At 42.6% G+C, this 27,500-nt stretch overlaps 1 protein-coding gene across 1 annotated transcript in view; it reads right to left on the reverse strand.

Annotated features, from left to right (window-relative positions):
- Positions 1-27,500, reverse strand: part of vav3a (vav 3 guanine nucleotide exchange factor a) — an 83,851-nt gene that overhangs the window by 54,219 nt on the left and 2,132 nt on the right. The window contains exon 2 of the mRNA XM_084475299.1: positions 14,410-14,526. Within this exon, the coding sequence (XP_084331425.1) occupies positions 14,410-14,526 (117 nt within the window). The remainder of the gene's footprint in view (positions 1-14,409; positions 14,527-27,500) is intronic.

Below are 27,500 nucleotides of genomic sequence, written 5' to 3' on the forward strand. Positions count from 1 at the left end.
GAAAGCTTATTGAATCTGAATTACTACAGCTGTTGAATCAGCAGCTCAGAAGATGAAGAAGCTGTGTTTTACACACTTTGGTTCTGCCTCCGCTGTTCATTCACTCTTTGAGTAGGAAATCTGTCTACTGAAGGGATGAGGAGTGAAAGGGCTTTAAACAACCAGGGCTGCTACGCATGAGGGCGATGTATACACCGATGTGATAGGGTGGGGGGAGCAAGAGAGAGAGAGAGAGAGAGAGAGAGAATTATATATATATATATATATATAATACATAATGCACCTTCTGTTATTTTAACTCTTTCTTCTCCATGGCATTTTAAATAACATCCAAATCCAAACACTTCATAGCAATGCTCCTGAATGATTAATACGAACCCCTATGCTATATTTTTTTAATAGAGAGAGAGAAAGAGAGAGAGAGAAAGAGAGAGAGAGAGAGAGGTGGAGAGAGAGAGGTGGAGAGAGAGAGGTGGAGAGATGCAGCCCCATGTCGACACATCTGGATCCGGGAGGTAACCGTGGGCTACAGCTGTTCTGAATCTCATTTTTATGGAGAGCATCCAAACATGATAAGTTTAGCCCTGCTACACTGGAAACAACAGTTGATCACAAGATACCAACCTCCAAAGATTACTAGTGGATACAAAATACATTGATCACTCGATACAGACATATTTTGATAATTTAATACAACATATGTTGATCACTAGATACCGACATATGTTGATAATTTAAATATACGTTGATCACTCTATACAGACATATTTTGATCATTTAATACAACATATGTTGATCAGTAGAGACAACATATTGTGATCACTAGTAGAGACAACATATTGTGATCAGTAGATACAACATCTGTTGATCACTAGATATCCACATATGTTGATCACTAGATCCAACCTATCTTTTATCCCCAGTAGAACCAACATATGTTGATGACTATATACAATATATGTTGATTACTAGTACATACAACATATGTTGATAACTAAATACAACATATGTGGATCACTTGTAGATATACCTTCTGTTGATCACTAGATATCCACATATGTTGACCACTATATACCAACAAATGCTGATCACTAGAATATATAACAGATGTTGATCGATACAGCATGTTGATAGAAACAACATATGGTGATCACATATGTTTACCTATGTTGATAACTAGATATAACATGTTGATAACTGGATACAATATATGTTACAGTTTTTCACAATTGTTTAAACACATTAATTGGAACATCAGACACAATGTGCACAACCTGAAACTCATGTACCAACTGCAAAACCAATTCTGCTGAACTCCAAGCACATTTTCTGCTTTAGACTCAGATTCCCATTTCAAACCACACATTTTTCACAACACTGCACACAATTCTCTATATCTTGCACACTCTTCCTGAATTCCCTCACTTGGTGTTCACACAGAACACACTGCCAATCACATTTCTAAACTCCAAAGGCTGTTGTGGAATTAGCAATCTGCAATTTGCTATAGAAGGGTCACATAAGAAAGACATGACACTAAAGTACAGACATTGAGTAGTATCACTCTATGAGAATGTTGATAATGGTGATGATGATGAACATCATCATTATAATTATTTAGGATATTATCCATCTTATGGTAGAAATGTACTGGATATAAGTATTGACCCTTATGGGTATGTGTACATATATGTATTTATGTAGGTAAGTGTATGCATGTATATGCAAACACACTGTAATGTATGACATTTCTTTGTTACTCTTAAAAATGTGAGAAGGGGGGGCTTGATATAAGCTGAAGCTTCTGCCCTACCCTTTGGTTACGACCAATACAAATGGATTCATTCGATCATTCAGATGTTTTGTTTACAGTATTGCCTATTTTCTGTTATCTCTTTCATTTCATCCCGTTTTCATCCTGTTTGCTGTGATTTACTGCACATTTTGGATACAAATACAGTATTTGTTGTTACTGTAAAGTATTATGTGTTTTTTTCTATTTGAGTGTACCTAAAAACATTAACATAGGTATATAATAGGTAATAGGTAATATTTTACACCCAACAGGTGACAGTGTAACACTCAACATGCAAAAGCTACTGATGAAGCATTCATATAGTGTTTTCCATTCATACTATAGTGTTTCCCATTATGCACACCAGTGTTCAATGGGTGATTAGAAATGTCTACTCATATGATGTATGCATTTGTCATTTGAAAAGAAAATACCATTTAGTGAAGAGTTAACACTGTTTTGAGGGCAAAGTGTGCTTTTGCAAGAGAAGTGTAGGATTTTGCATCTTGAAATTTGTGTTTAGGGTTTTGAGAAAGTTAGGTCTATCAGGAAATGTGTTTAAGCAATTGTGAAAAACTGTAATAACTAGATACAAAAGATGTTGATCAGTAGAGACAACATATGCTTAACACTAGACACTCAACATACACTCAACATACGTTGTATCTACTAGTGATGAATATATGTTGTATCTAGTGATCAACATACGTTGTATCCGCTAGTGATCACCATATGTGTGTGTGTGTGTGTGTGTGTGTTAAAGTAGGGAAAATGTGTGTGTGGTTAGCTGGATGGAAGGAAGGATGCAGGGTTGCTCTCGCATGCCTCCACAGTGATCCGTTAACATGAAGCTCTTTGATCCACACCACAGTGGCTGAGCATCACATTCCTCCCTCTCCGGCCAGGACAGGATCACCAGTGACCTATAAATACAAACCTGCCGTGACCATGTCCACAGGCCAGCCCAGGTAACACTGGGGGATGAGATCAATCAGCATCAAGGAGAGGAGAGTAGAGGTGGGGAGAGGAGAGGAGAGGTGGGGAGAGGAGAGGAGAAGGGAGAGAAGAGGAGAGGAGAGGTGGGGAGAGGAGAGGAGAAGGGAGAGAAGAGGAGAGGAGAGGTGGGGAGAGGAGAGGAGAGGTGGGGAGAGGAGAGGAGAGGTAAGAGGAGAGGAGAGGTGGGGAGAGGGAAGGAGAGAAGAGGGGAGAGAAGAGGAGAGGGGAGGGGAGAGGAAAGGAGAGGTTGGGAGAGGAGAGGGGAGAGGAGAGGAGAGGAGAGGTGGGGAGAGGAGAGGAGAGGTGGGGAGAGGAGAGTAGATGTGGGGAGAGGAGAGGAGAGGTGGGGAGAGGAGAGGAGAAGGGAGAGAAGAGGAGAGGAGAGGTGGGGAGAGGAGAGGAGAGGTAAGAGGAGAGGAGAGGTGGGGAGAGGGAAGGAGAGAAGAGGGGAGAGAAGAGGAGAGGGGAGGGGAGAGGAAAGGAGAGGTTGGGAGAGGAGAGGGGAGAGGAGAGGAGAGGAGAGGTGGGGAGAGGAGAGGAGAGGTAAGAGGAGAGGAGAGGTGGGGAGAGGGAAGGAGAGGAGAGAGAAGAGGGGAGGAGGGGAGAGGGGAAGAGGAGAGGAGAGGAGAGGGGCGAAGAGAGGAGAAGAGAGGGGCGAAAAGAGGAGAGTACAGGAGAGGTAGGGAGAGGTGAGGAGAGAAAACTGGAGAGAAGAGGGGAAAGAAGGGGAAACGATAGGAGATGATGAGAGGGGAGGAGAGGAGAGAGAGGAGGGGAGGGGAGGAGGGGAGCGATGGGGAAAGGAGAGGAGAAAGAAGAGGGGAGGAGGACAGGAGAGGAGAAGGGAGAGGAGAGGAGAGGTGGGGAGAGGAGAAGAGAGAAGAGGTGGGGATAGGAGAGGAGAGAGAGGAGAGGAGAGGGGAGAGAAGAGGAAAGGAGGTGAGTGGGGTTGAGTAGAGGAGAGGAGGAGAGGGGAGGAGAGGAGGGGGGCGGGGAGAGGGGGGAAGGAGTAGAGGAGGAGAGGAAAGGAGGGGCAGTGAAGAGGAAAGGGAGGATACGAGAGGAGAGGATAGGGCAAAGGTATGAGAGGAGAGTAGAGGAGGGGGGAGGGAATCGGACAGGAGAGAGGAGGAGACGAAAGGAGACGGGAGGACAGCAGAGGACGGCAGATGAGAAGAAGGTTGAGAGGAGAGGATGAAATATGAGAGACAAAATTATTGGATCCGTTGCAACATGCAGTGCAAGTCACAAAGTGCAACTTAACCATAATTTTGTATATTGGGTTATGTTATGTATACTATGTATATATATATATATATATTGTAATTATATCACCACCATTGAGAAAATCCTTGTTCTGTTTTCACACATGTTTCCCTCTAGTTCCCTTGAGGCCATCAGGGGTCCTTACAGGTTTATGGGCTCCATACTCAATAGGAGGCCTCTTTGAACATACACAGACACACACAGTGCCTTGCACTAGTGCTAGTACACGTACGTACACACAATATATTATCTACCACACACATAAACAGACACACACACACACACACACACACACACACACACACACACACACACACACACACACACTGGTAGCTCCCTGGGGAGGGTGGGGCTGGGGTACAGGAAGCCTGGGTGTTTGATAGATATGGAAACTACACACTACATGGAGTGAGGCTGTCCACATACAAGAGGAAGTGGAACTGTTTACACTTTTGACCCACTGCCTAGCTCTTCCTAATAGATGAGTAGGGTACAATATACACAGAGGTGCACACATGTACACACACATGTACGTGTGCACTAGCACAACTACATTTAAATACTTTTCAACCAAAAAGTGTGGCCAATGGATGAATCAACATAGGTATCAGAAATATGTAGGCAAAAGTATACAGAAAGGAAATCAAAATTATTTCTACATGATATATGATATATTATCAGTATCCAAAAAGGTAAAGCCGGTGTAGTCAATTTGGTAAAAGCAGCCTGAGTAAGCTTTTGAAAATATCCAATATCCAAAAAAGACCTACCCACCCTCTTCAGGCCTCCCTCCAAAGCCCCTCCCCCAAAACATGTGACTAGCGCGCTAGCTTTAGCAGCAGGTCTGCCCAGCCTTGTGGAAACTCTGGTCATGCACAATGAGTGGCCGCCAGGCAGGTAGGCCGAATGGAAGGATTGTAGAGGCTTACTACATGCCTGCTGCAACAGACACTGATTAGCCATACAAGAGAAATACACACATATAGGGTCTGTATTTTAAACAACACACAAAGATACACACATTTGTGTGTGTGTGTGTGTGTGTGTGTGTGTGTGTGTGTGTGTGTGTGAGTGTGACTTCACTGTGATCTGCTGTGAGTCAACCATTTCCTCTTCCTGTTTCCTGCTTGCTAGCTGAGATCCGAGACATGAGTTGAGTCAGTTCCCAGCAGAGCATCACGTGTGTGTTCACGCCAAGCAGTTGCAGGATCGACGCAGATGTGTTACATTCATCCAGATGCTGGATCCAGAAGGGCCAACTGGATATACATACACTCTCTCTCTCTCTCTCTCTCTCTCTCTCTCTCTCTCTCTCTCTCTCTCTTTCTCTCTTTCTCTCTGACTAATCCTAGCGCAAGGGAACTCATGTTGAGTAGTCAATATATAAATATATCTAATCATCTATTACATTGTCCAGGTCAAAAAAGAGAGCAACAATGCATGTTGTAGGTTAGAATCTGACCTCTCTAAGCAAAGGATGTGGAAGGACCTGGATAACGCAGTCAAATTTCATGTTGATCACTGCTTGTTTAACTGAAGACTGCCCCGTCCTGGCTTCAGTCACTTAGGCCTCACACGGTTGAACCCAAGACTTTTCCATTTCAACGACTGCCATAATAAAACTTTTGCTTCATATTTAAAAACAATATGTACATTTGATTGAATTTTGTCCAGCAGTGGCCGAAACTGTTTGACCAAAATATGACATCACTCACACCCTTGACCCTACTCGACTCTCCCCACCTTTCTCTCTCCGTCCGTGAGTTGATGTTAATAAAATATTAGCATTGACACATAAAATGAGCCACTGCTGGAGTCAGGAGCGAGAATCAAAACAGACTTTTCAACTATAGTTTCACAATTCTCCTTCAAACCGAGTGTGCAAAAGAGGAGCAACGATGTCATGGAGTGGGCTCACACAGAGATCAAACAGGCCTTCTTCAAAGCTTGCTTCTTGTTCAAAACTACAAAAAAGAGATAAAGAAAACAGGCTGTGACCCTGATTCAGAAAGTCCTCCGCTCCGACATGTGAGAGCCAGCTGATGAAATGGAGTGTGTAGGTGTGTGTGTGTGTGTGTCTGTGCGTGTGTGCATACATGCATGTGTGTGTGTGTGTGTGTGTGTGTGTGTGTGTGTGTGTTAATGTTTGTAACCCAGGCGGAGGCAGATGTGGTGCAGCTGTCACTTGGCCTGAATCAGTCAATGTCCTCATGTAGTCCAAAGCTAGAAATTCATTCATCAACATCCATTAATCCTAAAGACCATGCATCTTTAGGAAACTGTGGACTAAGCTGAGATTCAAGGCCTTGCAGCGCTATGTTGTTATTTCTCAGAATATCGTAGATCAGGTAGGGGTAAACTACCAGTAATTTACAGTCCTGTTGTACAATGTCAATACTATGTTAGGAGACCACGTCTCCAGACACACGTCGAGGAACCGGAGATTTCCATTAAGGTTGGCATGTTTTATACTGTGAGGTAAAAGTAATGCGTCTATTGATCCATCGTGCAATCAGCCAAGATCAACCAATCATATTTCAAGGGCATCGGCACTGTGTATGGTAACAGCAGAGGGGGGGGGGGGGGTTGACATTGACCATTTCAATGTCAAACCGTCGTGATTTAGATGTTTACAGGTGGACCCACACATGCACAGAAGCTCACACACACACAAACACACACACAGACACACACACACACACACACACACACAATCTTATTTATCCAAGCCAACCACAACTTCACCCTGAGTAGCCATTAGCAATCGCCGTCATTTGATACCAAAACCACAAGCCTCTGAGCACATGCCTCAAGGACATGGGAGAGAGACACACTGAGACAGAGAGAGAGAGAGAGAACTATTTATATATATATATATATATAACTATATATATATGGAGAGACAAATATAACTAAATATAACTATATATATATATATATGTCCCTGTCTTATGTCCATATTGTCAGTGTTATCTGAACATGTGTCTGACTGCTATTGACTATGTATGTACTTTTATTGACTATATGCACTTTATTTGTACAGTGTCCTTGGGTACCTTAAAATGTGCTTTTAAAATAAAATGTATTATTATTATTAATATTATTATTATATATAACTATATATATAGTTATATGTAGAACAGAGAGGGAGAGAGAGAGAGAGAAATACATATATAACTATATCAATATAACTATATATATATATATATGGAGAGAGCGAGAGAGAGAGCGAGAGAGAGAGAGCGAGAGAGAGAGAGAGAGAGAGAGAGAGATAGCCTTTGGAAGTTCTGCAAATGTATCGCTTCAAGAAGTATTCTGTGAAATACTTTCTATGTCAACAAGTGTGAATATAGGCCAGCAGATATTAAACTGGAGATAAATTCTGTTCTGTTCAATAGAAAAAGCTCTTGGTCAATTCCTGACCAATATTTACAATTTATTTGATTATTTGAAGTATTTGAAGTGTCTGTGTAATGGCTTTCGCAAAACACTTTGAAATGAGTATGAAGACATATCCCAAGAACTGTCAAGCAAAAAATACTTTTAAGTAGGATTTCTGAACCTTACTTCTGCTTATTTACACTTTTTTTTTTCAGGTCAGGCTGTTTAACTACCAGCCAATAGGTCATGGTCCTAAGTCCTAAACATCAGCAAAAAGACAAATAATAAATAGGACATGATATGTGTCTGCCAACTCACCCAGACCATGTGTCATGTGAGTTAGCATGGAAACCTATAGTCTCAGCAATTTAGTTAAAAATAAAGTTGAAGCAAGAAATATAGTCATGTTGATGGTGAGTGAGAGAGGTCTGTTGTAGCAACAGTTGTGGTGTAACTTGGAATTGTAATAAAACATAACTGTTTAACTGTTAGCTCCGGTAACAATAAGTGTCTCATTATATTACTTAATAAGTATAACAGGCGTGTAAAGCAGATTTGTAAAGCAGATGTTTTTGGTATTGAAAAGAAAGGGTCACAGCCTGGCTCTGTGAATGTGTGTGTGCGTTTGTGTACGTTTGTGTATACTATGTGTGTGTGTGTGTGTGTATGTGTGTGTGAGTGTTCGTGAGTGCATTTTTGTGTGTGTGTGTGTATGGGGAGGGGTTTTTGTGTACATGTTGGTGTGTGTGTGTGTGTGTGTGCGCGTATGTGCATTTGTGTATGTGTGTGTGTGTGTGTGGGGGGGGGGGGGGTGGCAATGTGTTTGTATGTGTGTGTGTGTGTGTGTGTGTTTGTGTGTGATCAAAATAACAGCAACTAACTATAAAACGTGTTTGTCATTCACAATATGACCATCAGCCTCTACTTATGCCGTCTTCCCTCACTGCTCTGTCGGCGGGCAGAGGTCTGCCAAGATGTGTTGTTGAGTCTCAATCTACCCACTCCTTGACAACTTCTGCTACACTATCAGCTCTGTGTGATATATGTGTAAAGATGTATTTTCAAATGGATGCGGATAGCCTGACCACAAGGCAGGCAAATAATGTGTTGTAATAAAAAACATAGAATGTTTAATTTGCAGACTTCAGCTTCTATTCTTACACTGCACAGCCGTACAACCAACCGCCTTACAGCCTGGCTGCAGGCCTAGACAGAAGTCATCTGTTTACTCTTCCTCACGCTCTGTTAGACGCTGTTGCTCCGGATATTCATGGATAACTGCACATGCTGTATGCCTAATGACATAGATGTAAATTTCCACTTTGCCACTTTTTGGTTCACTCAAGGGAAGTAGTGACATTAACGTCAGGATTAAAAAGTTCACCTGGAGTCCACGTTAGACGGTCTAAAACGCAGACGTCAAGGCGCAAAGTCAAAGTACTTTGTGGGCGGTTCTACGGTGCTTTTGCTATTATGACGGCGAGATAAATGAGCTTTGCGCCCGGCGCAAATCTAAAAAGGGTTGGGCTGAAACCTGTAGGTGTGTTTTGGGCGTAGGCCTAACGTGTAATAAACCAATGAGAGTTCCACCTGCCATCCCCTCTAAGACCCAGCGCATTTGACTTGGCGAGTTGATATTTTAACAGCGCGTTTGCAGTCTCCGCTGAGACAGATGTATGACTACATGAATTTCAAACTTCAAATGGCTCAGTTTATGGCCAAATAGTAGGCATAATCTACACATGGAATAGCGTTTTCTTCTCCAACTTCAGAAACACTGATCCGTCATGTAAATTGCGGCAAAGACAACATAAAACATATGATATGCGGACGCGGTCCTCGATGGCCGCAACTGTGGGTCTATTTAATGATATGCGGCAATACATTAACAAACATTGTTTGTTACCAGTATTGTATAGGCTACATTATCGTTATCGACTTGTGTTCATAATATGCATGTGTCCCCCCATTAATATACATCGCCATGGACTGCATTATGCGTTTCGTGTTTAATTTGCGTGTTTAAACAGATGGGTGCGCACACACACGCGCACCAAGCATCACCCACATTCATTCATTCTTTTAAACACTCACTCGCGGTAAAACTATGTTTTATCACAATCAAATACTCATCAATCCTAAAAGTAATGGGCTTGTACACGATGTCTGGGTCAAGAACATATGTGTTTGCTGTACGGTGTTTGCAGATGCATTGATTTAAAAGTAGGCCTACAACTTACCGCTGTATCAGCTGTTCTTTCCCAAATCATTTAACTAACCATTTAGGCCTACCCTAAAATTAGATTTTGTTTTGGAAGCCTGGAATATAGTTTGCTCGAATGTATTATTGTTATTATTATTATTATTATTATTATTATTATTATTATTATTATTATTATTATTTTAATGCATGCCATAGCCTGCAATCATTAAATAATAGTTATTAGTTTGCATGTTTGTGCTGCCTACGTGTGTGTAAGCGTAGGCTATGTGGTAGTTCCGACCTGCCATGGCACGTCAAAATAGCAACAACAACTGCGCCATCCGCCATAGACCAGATATTTTTCAGTCAGTGGCGCAATTGCATTGGCGCATTTTTTAGATAACTAAAATTGCACCAAGTAGCATTTGCGCCGGAACACGCCCCTGCTTTTTGCCGACACGCCTGTCCAGGCGCAAGTGTAGTGGCGCATGGTTGCTGCGGGGGAAAATCAGCTTTGCGCCGGGTGCAAACTAGCAACTAGTCAATTGCTCCGGGCGCAAGATAGGGCCCAAAGCCTTGAGTAGACAAATGGACACTCAGTGGCAGAAACAGTGAGATGCAGGCAACGATTTTTCATTGATCTATTGGGAATAAGTGTAACGTCAAGCTAAGGGCCCGTCCACACGGAGCCGATTTTTGGTTAAAACGCAGATGTTTTGCATCGTTTTGGCCGATCGTCCAAACGAATCCTGTAAACGCATCGCATGCAAACGGACTTTTCTGAAACCAGGTCCCAGGGTGAATAAATTCACAAACGCAGCCCTTGAGTGTTCGTCTGGACGGCCAAAACGCATACTTGCGTTTCGATGATGTCATCGCCACGCCCCTCGAGCGTAACCTCTTGTAACCTGATTAATCTTGGAATTAATCTAGATTAATCTATATTAAAATGGCTCATTTGAATTCTGCCGAAGGCATTCATAATATGTGTGTGCTACCTAAATAATGACTAAAAGTAAGTCTTTGAGAACGGGTTTCTCAAGCCAGGTGGCGCATTAGACCAGGGGCTCATCTCCTGTTTCCAAAATGCATCACAAACTCTAGTATAACTTACTACACGCTTACTATCACAAACTCAAACGCGGGAAAATATAATGGCGCCGGGACGTGCTCTCGCTACAGGTCCACGGCACGCTCGTCTCCTGTGCGCGTCGCGGCAGCCGGGGCGGCGGCGTTGACGGCAGACGGCTGGTACGCGTCCGCCTACCGCCGTACCAAGGCGGGTAGCTCGGAGGAAGATTTGGATTATTACAACAACAACAACACCAACTATTTCGACGCTCTGATGTCACGATCAACCCAAAACGTGTCATCGCTCACCCAAGTTGTTTCTATTATCATTGCTACATTGTCTCCAGCATATGGCGCGATTATGGACAGTATATTTTATTAAACACTCAGCTTCTGGTTAGTTCAACTTTGAGAATAGATTAACGGCAATATTTTTTTTATCGCCCGATAAGAGTCTCGCGTTAACGCAGCACGTTAACGCCGATAACGGCCCACCACTACGCAAAATGTTATGCTCCTGTGCCACCACGCTGAGAAAAAAAGACTGATGGACAACCACATAAGCCACATTTTACAAACAAACAACAGCCATGCGTGCGCCAATTGAGACGATCAAAAGGGTTGCGTTAACGCTTTATTACTTGAGTGACGGTTTCCGGTGAATTTCTAAAACTAAAACAGCGCCACCTATACGCCTGGAACATGAAGTAGCGTGTTGAGTCGTATTGAGATGGATCCGTGTGGACGCAAATGTTCTTGATACGATGCCAGGGAAAACGGAGAAAAAAAAGATCGTTTTGGTACGTGTGGACTTGGCCTAAGAATACTGTGCCACAAGGAGATGGATGGGAAGAGAGAAATGGGCTCTTTTTTGCATTATCAATGTAGTCATCCGTAGCAGGTTCTAATTAGCTTAAAAGTGAGATAGAGTGGAACAGGGCTGTGCTCGATCCACTGAAACAGGGAAGGTACATTAGAGAAATTAAACAAAGTCCACATGAGTCACCTTCTCTAATGAGACCATCTTTCGAATGTTAATTCACAATCTTCTGAGTCATTGAGCTTATTCTGTGGCTCTGTCTGATCAGCAATATGGTCAGACTTTATCAACAACATGTCAAGCTACGCCTTTATATTTATCCGCGATTTATATTATTAAGAGGATGCAGTCAAAAGTGTGTCAGAATCCCGCTCTGTTAATTGAATTGAAAGCGGTGTATATCAGGCTCTGCACATTTAAAAGGCTCTGCATTCTTAATGACTTCTTTTTTTATTCATCATGAAGCCACTGTTCGCTCAGAAATGAATTTAGATTAGTATAGAGTATAGACAGTATCAATGATTTTATAAGGTTTTAATTCCTTAACCGAATCTGGCTAGCAATATTAAGGCCTAGAAACAGTCTCAATTATGGACGTTCTTCACAATGGCTTCCAAGATGTTTTTAATTCCATGTAAGAGTCTAGTATTTGGATGATAGGGGAAGCAGTCACATGAACACTTTACAATGAATATTCACAATGTAACTAGTACCAACTTTGTACTAAATATAAAGAACACCAAATTGGCAGTTGTCAACTTAATCATTGCTGCAAAATATCACTGACCTTGATCACAATCAAATTGTTATTATTATTAAAATGTTAGTTAGCAGATTTAGCTATCTGTCTGTTGTTAAATGGGCATGCCAAGAGCAAACCCCATCCAAAATATTTTCCTTTTCACCTCTCAGATAACTTCTCCAGCACACACAAACATACTCATACACACACACACACACACACACACACACACACACACACACACACACACACACACACACACACACACACACAGACACGAACAAATATACATGCACACACATCCACACAGAGCCACACACACACACACACACACACACACACACACACAAACACACACACATGCGCATACACATAAACACACCCACACACACAAACACACATGCATACACAGAAACACACAAATGCTGACACACACACACACATTCAAAACAGAGGAGGCGTGACCGGTTTCACTCATAAACGGCACACATCCTGTGTGGGGAGTAGGGAGTAGGGGGGGCGTGGGGGGGTTATCCCACACCGACAGTACAGCTGGCCCCCCCATGCTGTGGAGCTCCTAATGAAACCCCCTGGGGTTGTCATGGCGACTGCAGCAGGGCTGTCAGACAGACTCCCTCTCTCCACATACACACAAAGATACACATTCACACACACGCACACATGTGGTATTCCAGCCAATAACAAATATACACCCGGAAGCCGCACAATATTAATGATTTTGATCTTGTTGTTGAATAGTTAATTTTTTCAGTTAAACTTTCCTGAAATTAATAGAGGTGATACATTGAAGTTCCATAACACAGTCATAACGATACCAAATCTTCCATTCAGTGTTGACTGCATTTGAATCCACTTCCTGAGTGTCACCAGAACATTATATCTGAAATCTGTAAAAACTGATTTCATATCATCAAAATGTTCTATAAAACAACTATTTAGTATACATTAATAGCTGGGATTTAGTGTACATGTACAGCGAAAGGGATTAACACAGTAGCGGTCTGGCAAGATAAGGGTTGAGACCTTCTAGAAGACATTGATATTGGTCTCTTATGAGATACCCCATTATTATTTCTTATCCCTAGATTTGTAATAAAGAGAAGACTGCCCTTTTCATTTAACATGGTATTCATTCTTAGCAAAAGGAAATAGCAAATAGATAATACACCTTATCAAGGCACCAAGAACGACTGTGGGTGGATATTTGATTTTTATGACGCCTCAGAGCCTCCATTAGTATTAAGCCTTGTTTCCACCGCAGACACTTGACCCAGGAACCAGGAATCTTTACCGCAGAAGGGGTAAATTAAGTACCGGGGACATTACTATACCCCCAAAAAGTCCCTGCTTGGGGGCTCGTAACTTCCAAAAGTACAGGACCTTTAGGGCTGGGGCTTGCAGCGCTGAACATCTATGATTCGTTGAGTACTCAAAGCACTTTAATTCAGCCTGCAGCCGCAAACCAACATGTTTTTTGTTCACTTCCTCAACGTGCATTAAATCACACACAGTCCTTATTGCATCCATAGTGGTGAACTACATTCACTTTCTGTTATATGTGTTGATCGTTTATCTCAATAGCAGTCGGCACTACAAGCCAATGTTGACTTGCACTACGGGACATAAATATAGGTTACTTTTGATACGATTGCATTTGTTTTAGATACCAATTTCCTCCAAAAGTGTGATAGAATACTTTTAGTTATCAAACAGGGAAGCAAACAGATCTCCCAAATGTCACATTTTAATTAAGCATGCACTCAACTCATTTTTGTGTCAATCATACTCATGGGATTCTTAAAATGCCCGGTATTTGCATCATAACTGATAGTTTACTAATTTCTTTAATTAGTATTTCTCCTATTTCATATTTATTCATAATGTGCCTAAGTACCTCCATTTGCCTAACCTTCGCGGGTCTTTAGACCGCGGTGTAAACGGAGACAACAAGGCGCTGAAGGAACCTTCAGTCCCTTGAAATGTAGTCCCTGGGACTAAAAGTTCTGGGTCATTTTGGTGGAAACGCGGCTTAAGGCTCCATATATTCTGTGTCCATCCTCTGTCGTATATGAGGCATGAACAATGCATTAGGCAAACCTCTTTTGTTTTCGTACCTTTCCAAAGTCCCTGACATCAAAAAGGTCAAAAGCCTCGAAGAGATCGCTTTTCTTCATGGCAAATATGTCACTGCACGCCGCCAGGAATGTCCTGATGTTCTTCAGGCACAGGAACTGCAAAGAGAAGAAGGAGAACATTTTAGATCGGAAATAATTAATCAATCAAACTAAAATAGAACCCCCCATGAAAATGTTTTTGTTTGCTCACTAACAATTTTCTCATTATTTTTAGTTTGTGGGCTAGAGCTATAGTATAGTATAGTATTGTACATTTACTGGAAGAAGCTGATGTATTAGTTGTAGACTTTCTGTTACTATTATTCATATCATTGTTGTACACCAATCACAGGTTAAAGCTATATACAGGTCAATGCTGACATATTTAACTCCATAAGCATACTCCATAAACATAAGCAACTTAAGCATAAAGTGCTCATTCTGCTGGGTCAACAATGTTGCTGACGTGTAGCTCAGCGGTGAAGTAATACTCCAGTTCTGATACACACTCATCAGAGGAGCCTTATATTACATTGTCCTGTTTGGGTGTAGCCACGGTTTAATGTCATCACATTGTCAATTATTGACCCTCAAAGGTCCAGAGTGTAAATCTTGTTCCCTCTGTCCATATTCCATAATCATGAGGTAATGTTCGCAATGAAAGCCGAGTTGTTGCTCTTGTGTTGCATCATGTGACCTCTCTGTTTCACTACATGGACCAGTCTGGACCTCTAGCCACCCACATCCATTTACTGAATTAAAATGTACAAGAGACTGTCTTGTAGTAGATGGCGTAGCCGGGCCAATCAGGGACTGTCTTGTAGTAGATGGCGTAGCCGGGCCAATCAGGGACTGTCTTGTAGTAGATGGCGTAGCCGGGCAAATCAGGGACTACATCGTTGATGGCGTAAAATACAGGCTGAAGCAACAAGCGGTAACGTTAAGATTAGTAGAGTTAGCACAGCAATGAGTTTCTCTGCACAAAATACGTTGTTGATGAAGGACAAGTTCACTGGTACAAATCCCATTTTCAATCTTGTTTCGCCATTCATTGTTTACTACTCATTTTCATGATATATTTGTTACCCTGATTGGCTGAAGGAGTATGTCTGTTAAGGCATCTACTCACTCCCACTGTAATCGATGTGGGCCTTAAAGGTCCAGACTGATGGGTGAAGCACAACAGAAGGTGAGGTCACATGATCAGGATAGTCTATTTCAGGATAGTCTATTTCTCTTTCGCTCTGTCTGCAGTATTCTGAAGAACACTGTGGTGTTCCTGGTGTTCGATGTGTTTAAGCATTTGTGGATTCTTTGTTAACCCACCACTGTCTACTAGGTTATATATATATACCAATGATAATTAATAAAAACAAAAATTGCTTTTTACCACTTAAAATGATTAACATTCTGTTTCTGTTAAAGTACAGCAAGATACATGTTTGTCGTTTTGCAGCCAGGCTTCTCAGCTTCACAGGGGAAGCTGTGACCACTGTAAGCCAACCCGCCACTGGCTCTATGACAGATATATGTCAACATTTCCTGTGGATATATTGGAAAAAACAGAACAGAGAATATGCTGCTGAAAGAAGTGAAAGAATGAACATGATGACTGGTCCATATTCCTATTTTCTGGTGAAATTAAAATGTTTGACAGGATTCGATCTTCTATAGTATGTAGGACAGGGTAGTGTGTAGTGGTGGGCTGTGGGTGGTTAAACAGATGACTAGCTGTAGGCGACCTAGAGCGAGATGCCCCCTGACCCATACCTTTGATTCATGACCTCCATGACAATAATTCACAGAATTCCAATTGGTTTTGGATAAAAGTGTTTGCTTAGTGACAAAATGATTGCATGTCCATATAAAAGCAATACAAGGCAATAGATACGGTCTTCATGTACGATTCAATTAGCGTTGTGAGGACTGTCATGGTCGCAAAGGTTGCACACAACAGATTGTAGTGCAGTGTAGCTAACATATCCATGGTATGTATGAGGCAATCGTGTGATCTGATGCTGCTGCATGATTGACAGGTCTGACATTTACCATTCAATGGTTGCTGCTCCATTATTTCAGAGATAGAAACACCATTCTTAAACCATTCAGCCTCAGTGAGACCACAATAGCACAACCCTTCTCCATGGTGGACTTGGATAACAGGCAGAGTTTAGAGTGGTTTGTCTTAATAATTCTCAATATTAAATATCAAGAAATTCATTTTAAACGTGTCTCTCCCTCTTAATGTGTGGGCTTGGGTTGGCGTTCAGAAACAAGTTGATTTTTCATCCATTTCATGTCTGCTGTTAGCTGTCCGTTTCATGTTTGCTGTCATGTCTGCTTAATATTATTCATATTAAGTAGAATAACTGACTTATTTGTTTTTGTTCAGTGATAAAACGGCTATCGGTAAAGACAATCTCTTTGGATGCATGCCACTATTTAGTTATTGAATGATCACATATGTCAAGAGTGCTCAACACGTAGGCCTTCATGAAATATTAAAGCCAGACTTCCCGCTCTGACACCATCGCCAGTCTTAATTTATGAAATGGAGAGAGCAAAAGAGAGGGAGAATGAAAGAGAAAGAGTGAAAGAGATGAAGAGCAACAGAGCGTGAGAAAGAGAAGCAATGGAAGCAAGAGAGAAAAAAAAGAGAACGAAAGAGTGAAAGAGAGAGAGAGCGAGAGAGAGAGAGTGCAAGAGTGTGAGAGAGAGGGAGATCTAGGGAGAGAGAGACCCTATCAAAGCGACAAGAGCAGCGTGGATCAAGAAGGCATGGCGCCGAACAATGTTCACTCTTTGCATTTGTGTGCATCTTGTTCTTCTATCTGACAAGGACATCTTGCAGCCCACAAGGGGCCCAGCGTCCCAGTGGACCGCACACTGCTATCACAGGGAAGCAGCTTGACAGGACACAGGCAGACACGCAGACAAACACACACATGCAGACACACACGCCTCGCTGAGTTCTGTTGGCGACACTAGAGGGTGAATGTTGTCAGCGTGGGCATGGAAACTGTTGCACTGATGTGTCCCTATCCCTCTCTCTCTCTGTCTCTCTCTGTCACTGTTGTTCACAACTACTCACACACTCACACACACAAACACACACACAGCTGCCAATTCTCTCTCATTGAGCAGGGAATCATACCCTGGAAATCCAGAGTTCTCGCGAGAGCACAATTTGAATTTGCTCGGCGAGTCACTCTGGGAATGGGCTATATACTCATTCCCAGATTCCCTTGGATCCGAACATTAACCAATCACATCGGTGTATCTGATATAGGCGGGCCAGAAGCGAGCTAAACAGAGGACGACAGCGCTGCTATGGAATCAGTCAGTAAACATTGCAAGATGGCTACGGATGAACACCATTTGTTTGAAACGGCTTTGGCTGCTACAATAAAAGAGTTAGACTTTGCTTTTCCTCTAAAAGAGGAACAGAAGATGGCGCTCAAAGCTTTCCTTTGCTAGAGGGACGTTTTTGCTGTTTTACCGACCGGATACGGCAAGAGTCTTATCTATTGGTTAGCTCCGCTGGTAGCTTAGCGTATGGGGCTCTGGATACATCACCCCGTGTATTGTTCTGATTGGTTGTATCGTTATCCAATTGCGTGCAGTGATATTTTCAAATGCATGCTTGGTGCCGCCCCTCGAGTTGGGCCGTTGGACTCGTTGTCAGACCCTACAGCTTTCTAGATCTGGATCTGGGTCTGGATTTCCAGGCTAAGGGAATCACACAAATCGAAGCAATCTGACTGGTGGTGAGTAATGTGGGCCTGTACTTATACTACTAGGGAGGGACCGGAGTAATAGCCTGTACTTATACTACTAGGGAGGGACCGGAGTAATAGCCTGTACTAATACTACTAGGGATGGGCAGGAGTAAAAGCCTGTACTAATACTACTAGGGATGAACAGGATTAAAAGCCTGTACGAATACTTCTAGGGATGGACAGGCCATCAGGAGATTGGGGAAGAATCATGAACAGTTGCTCCATTCCAGGCCAAACTGGTCTGGAGGTAAATTTTCCATACCTCATATATGGTTTGATGCATGGCCCCAGTCTGGGTTAGACGGGTTGGATGGGTTCTTTGGGGCCACAGGCTGTCCAGTATGGGTCAAAAAGGTGACCCATATAAGTAGTTTCACCAACCCCAACCAGACCAGGTGTTCAATGGTGATCATTCACCACCAGGTTGATGATCACACTGGTGGCCAAAACTGTTGTTTTCGTGTTAATTTCTTTATGATTGGATATAAGGATTGGATATAATACAATTATGAAACTTGGGCAAAGGCTTTAATTTCTCATATTTCTTTACTGAATACTTGTTTGATTCTGTTGTCCATGTGCTTTTGGGTGTATGTTTTTGTGTGTGATTACTGATATCCATTCATTGGCTTGTGTGGTTTCTTTATATGGCTGTGAATCGCTGATTGATTCAGAGCGCCAAAATCTGCACTATATAATATTCTCCCATCTTGTTTTCTGGATGAGGCTGCATGGTGTCTTCCCACTCCTTGATACAATGATTGGATTCATAGCTCCAAAGCAACAAGATTTTCAACCACTCTGGCCTGCTTTCTTTATGTTTGTTAAAGGGGATTTTTTAACATACAGGCATGTAACCCTATTTTAGTAGCACCCCCAAATGCAATTATTAACCCTAAAAAAGCATGATATGGGATCTTTAAGTGGAAATTGATGATTGACGTAAAACTGTCAAATCTCTCTCTCCAAGAGAGAAAATGAGGACCAGAAGAAAGCACGTAATGTGAGTCTTAAAGCTTTCAAATCTCTCCGAAAATCAAATACATACTGACAGCTCTGAGTAGCAAGGACAAAGAGTTTAGCTTTTAATACAAAGATTAAAGAGACAATGGGAGAGCCAAGATAACAAAAGAAGCTAAATGCAGTCCTTTATAGCGTATGTTCTTCTGAGGGCAGCATGATTAATGAGAAACCCATCCGGTCCCCGGCGCTTGTCACCAATTAGTTTGCCAAACTGGGTCAATGACACTTTACTGAAGACAGATGTCGACCCCTAGACGTGAAATAGGAAAGGCAAGTGAGCACAACATCAAAAATGTGAGGCGGAGAGGTCACTTACTGACTCTGAAGAAACAACTGGTCTCTCTCTCTCTCTCTCTCTCTCTCTCTCTCTCTCTCTCTCTCTCTCTCTCTCTCTGGAACGCATGCGTGAGCGGCTGACAGTTTGGCGTAGTGAGTAAAGTTTTTGGCAGTTTCTTCTGCAAGTGTCAACTGGGGGAAAATTGCGTGTGGGGGGAAAATTGTGTGTGCCACAATCCACAAGAAAATTGAGATTAGAACATATAACTATAATCAGGGGTTGAAAACGTCTGGTATATCCTATCTCCCCAATTCCTCAAATGAGCCTGCGATGCTAGCAGCTGACCTGGTACCAAAAGTTCTAAAAAAGCTGACGGAAGAAAGGGAGGAAGAGCTGGTAGAGTGGTACCGAGATGTCCTACTGACCCAGACACAGTGGAGCAGGAAGTAGAACGCTGGAGGCACAAGTTTGAATCAGAATGAGTCCCTGCCTACATCAGCTTGGGAAACTCTTCAAGCAACACAAATGGCCTTGTTTCCCAATATAAAATGTGTGTTGAAAATGTTTCTAATTCTTCCAGTGGGAACATGCTAATTCTCTGCCATGCGAAGCCTCAAAACATGGCTCAGAGCCAGCATGTCCAATGGATGGCGGTGGGATGGCTCTGGTCACAGGAGGATCCAAATAGCCTTCCAGAAGGTAATGTTGTGAATATTAGTATACCAAGATGTCCCTGTTGCATACGCACTAACTGATCATAACTTATCTGTGTCTGTATCTGTCTTTCCTATTTTATGCGATTTCTGTGAGCCAAGAAGAACACAGAAGCACAGTGAGAGTAAATTGTGACAAATTATTATAAAGATAATGAGTTTTTGTGTAGTGTATAGCTTGGCTTGTGTTTGTAGGTGTCATCTTGGTATGCAGTTTGCTTGTACAGAAATGCAGTAAATAAGCTCCATTAAAAGAAAACATTCTGAAGCTCTCTGTCTAAACCCTGACTGCGGCCCTGGTTGTGGACTCATCTAACACCGCTGCTGTTTGATTATTTTATTTTGTTCGTTTCTACTTGTTCTGTTAATCCTTGTTTGTCATACATGATAACTAGCTAATCCCCCGGGAATGGGTTTTCATATTATTATTATTTTTTCATTCAAATTAATTTCAATTATTTTTACATTTCAAATTCATAATTCAATTTTTTATATTTGTTGACAGCCAACTGTGAATTAAAGTCAAACTTGTAGCGCTAGTGCAACTGTAATTGCCTGATAGGAAAAGAGACATGCAGTGATTGATGTCACTGTGTTAAAAGATTAAAATGCTCATTAATCCTGATTGGATAGGAATGAGAAATCGTTATTGTCTATTGGATATCTGAGATGGTGGGCGGATGCTTAGGTTCACTTAATTTCTGTGTTTCACGAGGGGTGAATCAGAACTAGTTGAGGTTATGCACAGTAAAATTGAAATGCAGTGGATAATTTTGATAAGCCAAAAGTATGCACACAATCTACGCAGTAGATTCCCAGTACACAGGTTCCAAGCTGGAATGTATGTGAAGTGTCTTCATGTTCACCTGAACTGTTTTAAATAGTAAACCATCTAGAAGAGACCCTAAAACTGCATATATCAACAACTAAGCCATCAGTGCTGGCAATTTTAAGAGAATCACAGATCTTCATATCTTTTAGTATATATTATTATCTTTTAGTATATGGCTTGTGAAAATCACCACGTTTCAGGAAACACAATGCCCAAAGCTTTGATAAACAATATTGAGTTTTAAAGCGATTCAAACAATTATCTCTGATTATTCCATGTATTCCATGTATTTCCAGCAATGGAAAACCCACCCAAGATCAAAACTGTCCAATTGGATTTCATTGCATTTATTTTTGTTATTTGTGCCCTGCTCAAGAGCAAGTGTGCTACCTTTGCTTTGAGCCAAAATTAAGCGTAATCCAATTGAGATACCATTGTGTAATGTGCGCCCTCAGGCCTGAAGGACCATGTAACTGAGCAGAGGCGCCTATCCTCCCACCACACAAACTCTTACATGGACCAACACAAGAATATACACACACATGCATACAAAAACACACACACTCACCCTATACTAGGGGTGGGAATTGGCAAAAATGTAACAATTCTATAGTATTGCGATATTTGGGCCACGATTCAATATTATTGCGATTCTGCGATACAGCAAGTATTGTGATTAGATTCTGTGACATATTGTGATTCATGTTTCCCATATTATTCAAAGGCATTACAAAAAATAAAATATCACTGATCAACTTCAAATTTCACATGTGAACAACATTATCTTCTACACATTAAGTGCAAAAACTTTGTCCTTGAACATTCAGGACACAGGACTAATAGTAAGAGACCTCTCACATGAATGCTGAGCACCTAGCACATAACTTAAAACTATTTAATTACAAGAGAGTAACATAAAGCAGACATAATAGAGTAACATAAACCTGAGAATAATCATATAAATAAGAGTAACTTAAGAGCTTCAAATAAAATTGAGAAAAATAAACAAAAATGTGTACTGCTAGTGTCCAGTCCTGTTGGCTGCAAGGTCATCAACCAAAATGTTATTGTTATGTTAATTATGTTATGTTAATTCATTTGGGAATATTGGCATTTTTGTTCAGAAAAAGGAGTTCAAGGTCAACGTGCTACATGCTATCAGAGTAAACTAAATAAATATTTTTAATACTGCAATACTGTATCAATATAATTGCATGTGCAAAATATCACGATACTGAACATTATTTTTTTTCCCCCCCACCACTACTCTATACTGATAGATGAAAGATATACCCACACATACATACACCCACAAACCCACACACACAAACACCCTTATATAGATACTGATACAAGGAAATACCCACGCATACACAAACACACACACACAGAGACCCTTACATAGACACTGATACAAAGAATATCCTTGGCAACAGCAGTGCCGAGCAGTTAATTTTGACAACGTGTGATTGGCTGTTTGGGATAAGGTTAGGCTTGACAGCAGGAAGCCAACATCTGATGGCTGAATGATCTTCACAACATAAAAATAATAGACGTGTGAACAACGCGGTGGACACAAACACAAACATATGACATACTCATACACCATCCCTCAGACCAACATAGCCACGTTGTGCATTCAGACAAAAAGCACACAGCAAACAGACACTTTATAACCATCCGGGCATGAATGCTGAAACAACAGCCACCTCTCTGCACTCCCCCGCCCCTTCCACCACCACCCAGATCTCTCAGCTCCCTCTGAAAGACTAGCGCGAAGGAGGGAATGCTGTTTCAGCTGCATGAGCTTAGAAAGCCGGACCAGTGTGTGTGTGTGTGTGTGTGTGTGTGTGTGTGTGTGTGTGTGTGTGTGTATATTTGTGTGTGCATGCATTAGTGTGTGTGTGTGTGTGTGTGTGTGTGTATATCTCTGTGGTCATGCATGCATCTGTGTGTGTGTGTGTGTGTGTGTGTGTGTGTGTGTGTGTGTGTGTGTGTGTGTGTGTGTGTGTGTGTGTGTGTGTGTGCGTGTGGGCACGCACATGCAAACATGATCTTTCATTGTCCCTATCTGTCTTAATCTATTAAGCAAATACACATTAATTCCCATTTCCAAACATATACCAGCCATCAATCACGATGTGATCCCTACAGACCCCGCCCCCAGACAGCCCTGCAGAAGTATCCCCCCCCCCACCCCACCCCCCAAACATGAACAGAAAGTCCATGTCCCATTTCTCCCCCCTTAAAACTTCCACTTGGTTTGGAGTGCCCTCAACAGTAAATCTTCCACTTCATTTTAAGCCTGCATCGGACCTCACTACGTTTTGAGGGTTGATTATAAGGGAAAAATAGCACTCCCCCTTGCTCCCTACAGTAATGGGACACCCTACCCCTACACGAGAACGCGCAAAATATAGGGTTAGGGGAGGTATTGGGACGGGGCCAAAGTCTATGCTAAAGTAGTCAATAACCCAATGAAATGCTTTGGGCATAAATAAGCCACGCCTGCATGGGAGTGTGCTTGCATAGATACCTTGTGCTTGTATGTGCGTATAGCTGTAATGTCAAGGCCGTGTCACAACAAGTGTAGAGCACAGCTGCTCTCACTCTGCTCCCATGTTAATCAATGAGCACCTCCACACCGCAGGCTCAGCTGGAGTGTAGTGCCTGGTGTGTATTGTATCTGTCTCATCTATTACTTCTGTCACCACCAGGTGTTGGTGGGATCTTTTTAGATGGCAAAGATGAGTCAGTCCGCATGGGATGACATATGCTTTCAGTATGAAGCAAGGACGCAAAAAACACATCCGCTTCTACTCAACACTTGAGCTTTCATAAATGTTTTATGATGGATATATGAGCAACGTTTGCTACAGTCACGGCCACTTGTGATGTCAGAAGAGGCAGATTTTCAAAACGGCTTGTAAAGGCTAACCACACTCGCCTGGTGGTATAATATGTCACCTTTAATATTGTCTATCTTGGTCTCAAAAAGCTCAGTTTAATGTGTTTCTTTTTTTACTATGTGAATTTTCACAATACACTTCCACCGCAGGTTTAGTGGCGGTTCAAGGTTGTGGAGGCCATTGTTGCCTGATTGGGACAGATTTCCTGCCCAATCTGGCAACCCTGAGGCCAGTGCTGCTCCTGGCCATGCCTGCCAGCTCATATCTGTTATCATACGGACGAAGAACTCCTGTCTGCCCGCTCGGGTACACCCCAACCCCGACCTGCCTCCACCGTCTCCTCTGCATCTACTTGATACCACCACAGGGACCATGGCAACAACAACAACAACGCATCAACAAAATACAACAGCGACCATTGGCATTATAAAAGAGAAATCACATGGTAGTGTTGAGGAAATCACAGCATTAAAAATGTCACTAGTAATGTCAATGATGTGGCATTAGAGGAGAAACGGGAGGGTTTGGGGCTGCTGGCTGGTGAGTGCAGCCAGATCAATGTGCAGACGAGATTAAATGAAAACATTCAGTACGTTTACATGCACAGCTTAATCCGATTAAAGCAATAGTTTGACTATGCTCTGCAATTGGATCCGTGGCCTACTGGTTAAAGAGTTGGACCGGTAACCGGAGGGTGGCCGGTTCGAATCCCGACCGGTAGGCAAAAATATGGATGGGGGGAGTGGTTGTGCAACACTCTCCTACGTCCTCATCCACGGATGAGGTGTGAGCAAGGCACCTGAAACCCCCACCTGCTCCCCGGGAGCTGCACTGCGGCTGCCCACTGCTCTGGGTGTTCACCGGCTCCCAGATGGGTCAAAAGCAGAGAAAGAATTTCCCCCAAAAAGGGATAAATAAAGGATAACTTAACTTAACTTAACTTAATAGAGCCACCGGTTGACCTCTTTACTTCACCAGCAACAACGAACTCAGGCAGCATTCGAGAAAGATGTTTTCAGTAGACAGCTGTCAGTTCACTTCGGGTCCAGCGGAACTGGCTCTGCCGGCGGAGGAGTCCACATACGACCGGAACAATGGAGCGTCAGAGAAATGATATGGACCCGATGATATGGACTCGGTGTGTGTGTGTGTGTGTGTGTGTGTGTGTGTGTGTGTGTGTGTGTGTGTGTGTGTGTGTGTGCGTGCACGCGTGTGTGTGTGTGTGTGTTTGTATGAGAGAGGTGGGTGCCTCATAACATAAATGAGATTTGAACAGGGGTGGAAACCAACAGCACCTGGCCATCATTCAAAAACGTGTCTCTAGATTCCGGTATATGATGTAAATAACACAACGATCTGACCTTAGATGGATCCTAACCAAGCTTCCTTATTAGTATTGCTGATGCAAATGCTTAGCTTATGGTTTTCCATCAAGGATGCAATGACAACACCATGCCGGCAGTTCATAGAAATCTGAGTCTGTGTGTGTTCTGTTTGCCTGTGTGCGTGTGTGTATGTGTGTGTGTGTGTGTGTGTGTGTTATAGCCAGGCAGTGTTACCTATAATGTCATCACAGGGCTTTTATAACAACCAGAGAAGCAAAGAGGTTTGGTTTAAAGCCTAAAATGTGGGAGGAGAGGGAGAGACTTGACTGTGATTCTTGCCTCAGATTAGAACATCACTGAACATCGCCCTCAACCAGATGTGGATCCATTCTACCCCATATTTTCTATCACACAGACTTGCACACACACACACACACACACAGACACACACACACACACACACACGCACACACACACACACACACACACACACACACACACACACACACACACACACACAAAGAGGGAGTAGGAGGAGCCTTATTCATTTAGCTTTGCTACACAGCTGTGTCACTCACTTTCATTCATTCATTATTCCTTTTTTATTCATTCACCTATATCTTTTTGATTTGATTTTTCCTTTTTCTCCAGTATGGAGAGCAAACCGGAGATGAAAGAAAGGGTAGACAAGCTGACATACTTTGACAGAGGGCACATGTTCACTTTCACTTCCTTCCTTCCTTCTGTGTGTGTGTGTGTGTGTGTGTGTGTGTGTGTGTGTGTGTGTGCTTGACTTTGTGTGTGACTTCAGGTGTGTATGTGTGTGTGTGTGTGAGAGAGTGTGTGTTTGTGTTTTGTGTGTGTGTGGGTGACTTTGGCTGTGTGTGTGTGTGTGTGTGTGTGTGTGTGTGTGTGTGCTGACACTGCATTGCAGTGTTGATCTACTCAGTGGGGGTCAGAAGACAAGGAGGGGTGCATGGCAGTGTTAGACTTGTGGTTGACCATTGTCTAGACGCTCTAATTGGTTCACTGCAGCACTGCCTGGAAAACAATCATCAAAGACAGAGTGCAAACTGTAGCCTCAAAGGCCCAGCATAGTAAATCGCTTGATTTCCAGAGCATGTGCATACAGTGTACACACAGACATGCCAAAGTACGTAAACACAGACTTTTGAACTGGGAATATTTGGGATGTCCTGACTTTCACTCAAACTGTTCCCATCCGTCACCATCACTTACCGCAACGTGGGCTAAAAGTGCAAGCAACTTCTTTTCCCCCCTCAGAAAAAACAAACTGCACCGCCGACGCCATTCGTGACTTCATCTCTGAGTGTGGGGGTTTCCCTTCTGCACGGTGAGTAGCCAGTAGCATGCCAGTCTGTACGCACACACACTGCCAGCTACTGTATGACAAGAAGCAGAGGGTGATGGCTGTGTGTTCAGGGCCTCCTAGTGCCTTCTTGATGCTTCACATAATTCTCCCATGACCTGAAGATTGAAGATTGCACAAAGCACTCTTTTCCTGTTTTTAGGGGAGCAAAACTCACTTCAGTAAAGAATTATGTCAACAAAACACATTGGACATGCCCAACTATCACACGATGATTGGGCATGTCCAATGTGTTTTATGCCTCACATCCTCATACACACAAAGCCTCTTAGACACACACACACACACATTCACACATGCCTCCTGAGCCCCTTCTGATGTCAGTAGCCCCTGTTCCTCTCTTAATTACACCAGCTATACCCCCCCCCAACCTCCACCTCCCTATCATGGGACCACCATCTATATAGAGCAGACACTCTCTGCTTCCCTCCAAACCAAAAAGTAGACGTTTTTGCAAGACAGGTCTATCCCATCTTCCCATCATCAGTGTTCGACTAAGACAGCCAGAGTTTGTGTGTGTGTGTGTGTGTGTGTGTGTGTGTGTGTGTGTGTGTGTGTGTGTGTGTGTGTGTGTGTGTGTGTGTGTGTGTGTGTGTGTGTGTGTGTGTGTGTGTCTATGTGTGTGTAATGATACCTGTAAATAACAGAGTCTGAGATGTACAGTGCTCGGCCTACTGCTCTGCAAACTGGACCTCCTTGGTGTGTGTTCATGTGTTTGTGTGTGTGTGTGTGTGTGTGTGTGTGTGTGTGTGTGTGTGTGTGTGTGTGTGTGTGCGTATGAACATTTGTGTCATTACGTCAGAACTAAGGGACTACACAATAAGAATCCCTCTCTCTATTGAT

Source organism: Micromesistius poutassou (genome assembly GCF_964030765.1).
Source record: "Micromesistius poutassou genome assembly, chromosome: 11".
NCBI lineage: Eukaryota > Metazoa > Chordata > Actinopteri > Gadiformes > Gadidae > Micromesistius > Micromesistius poutassou.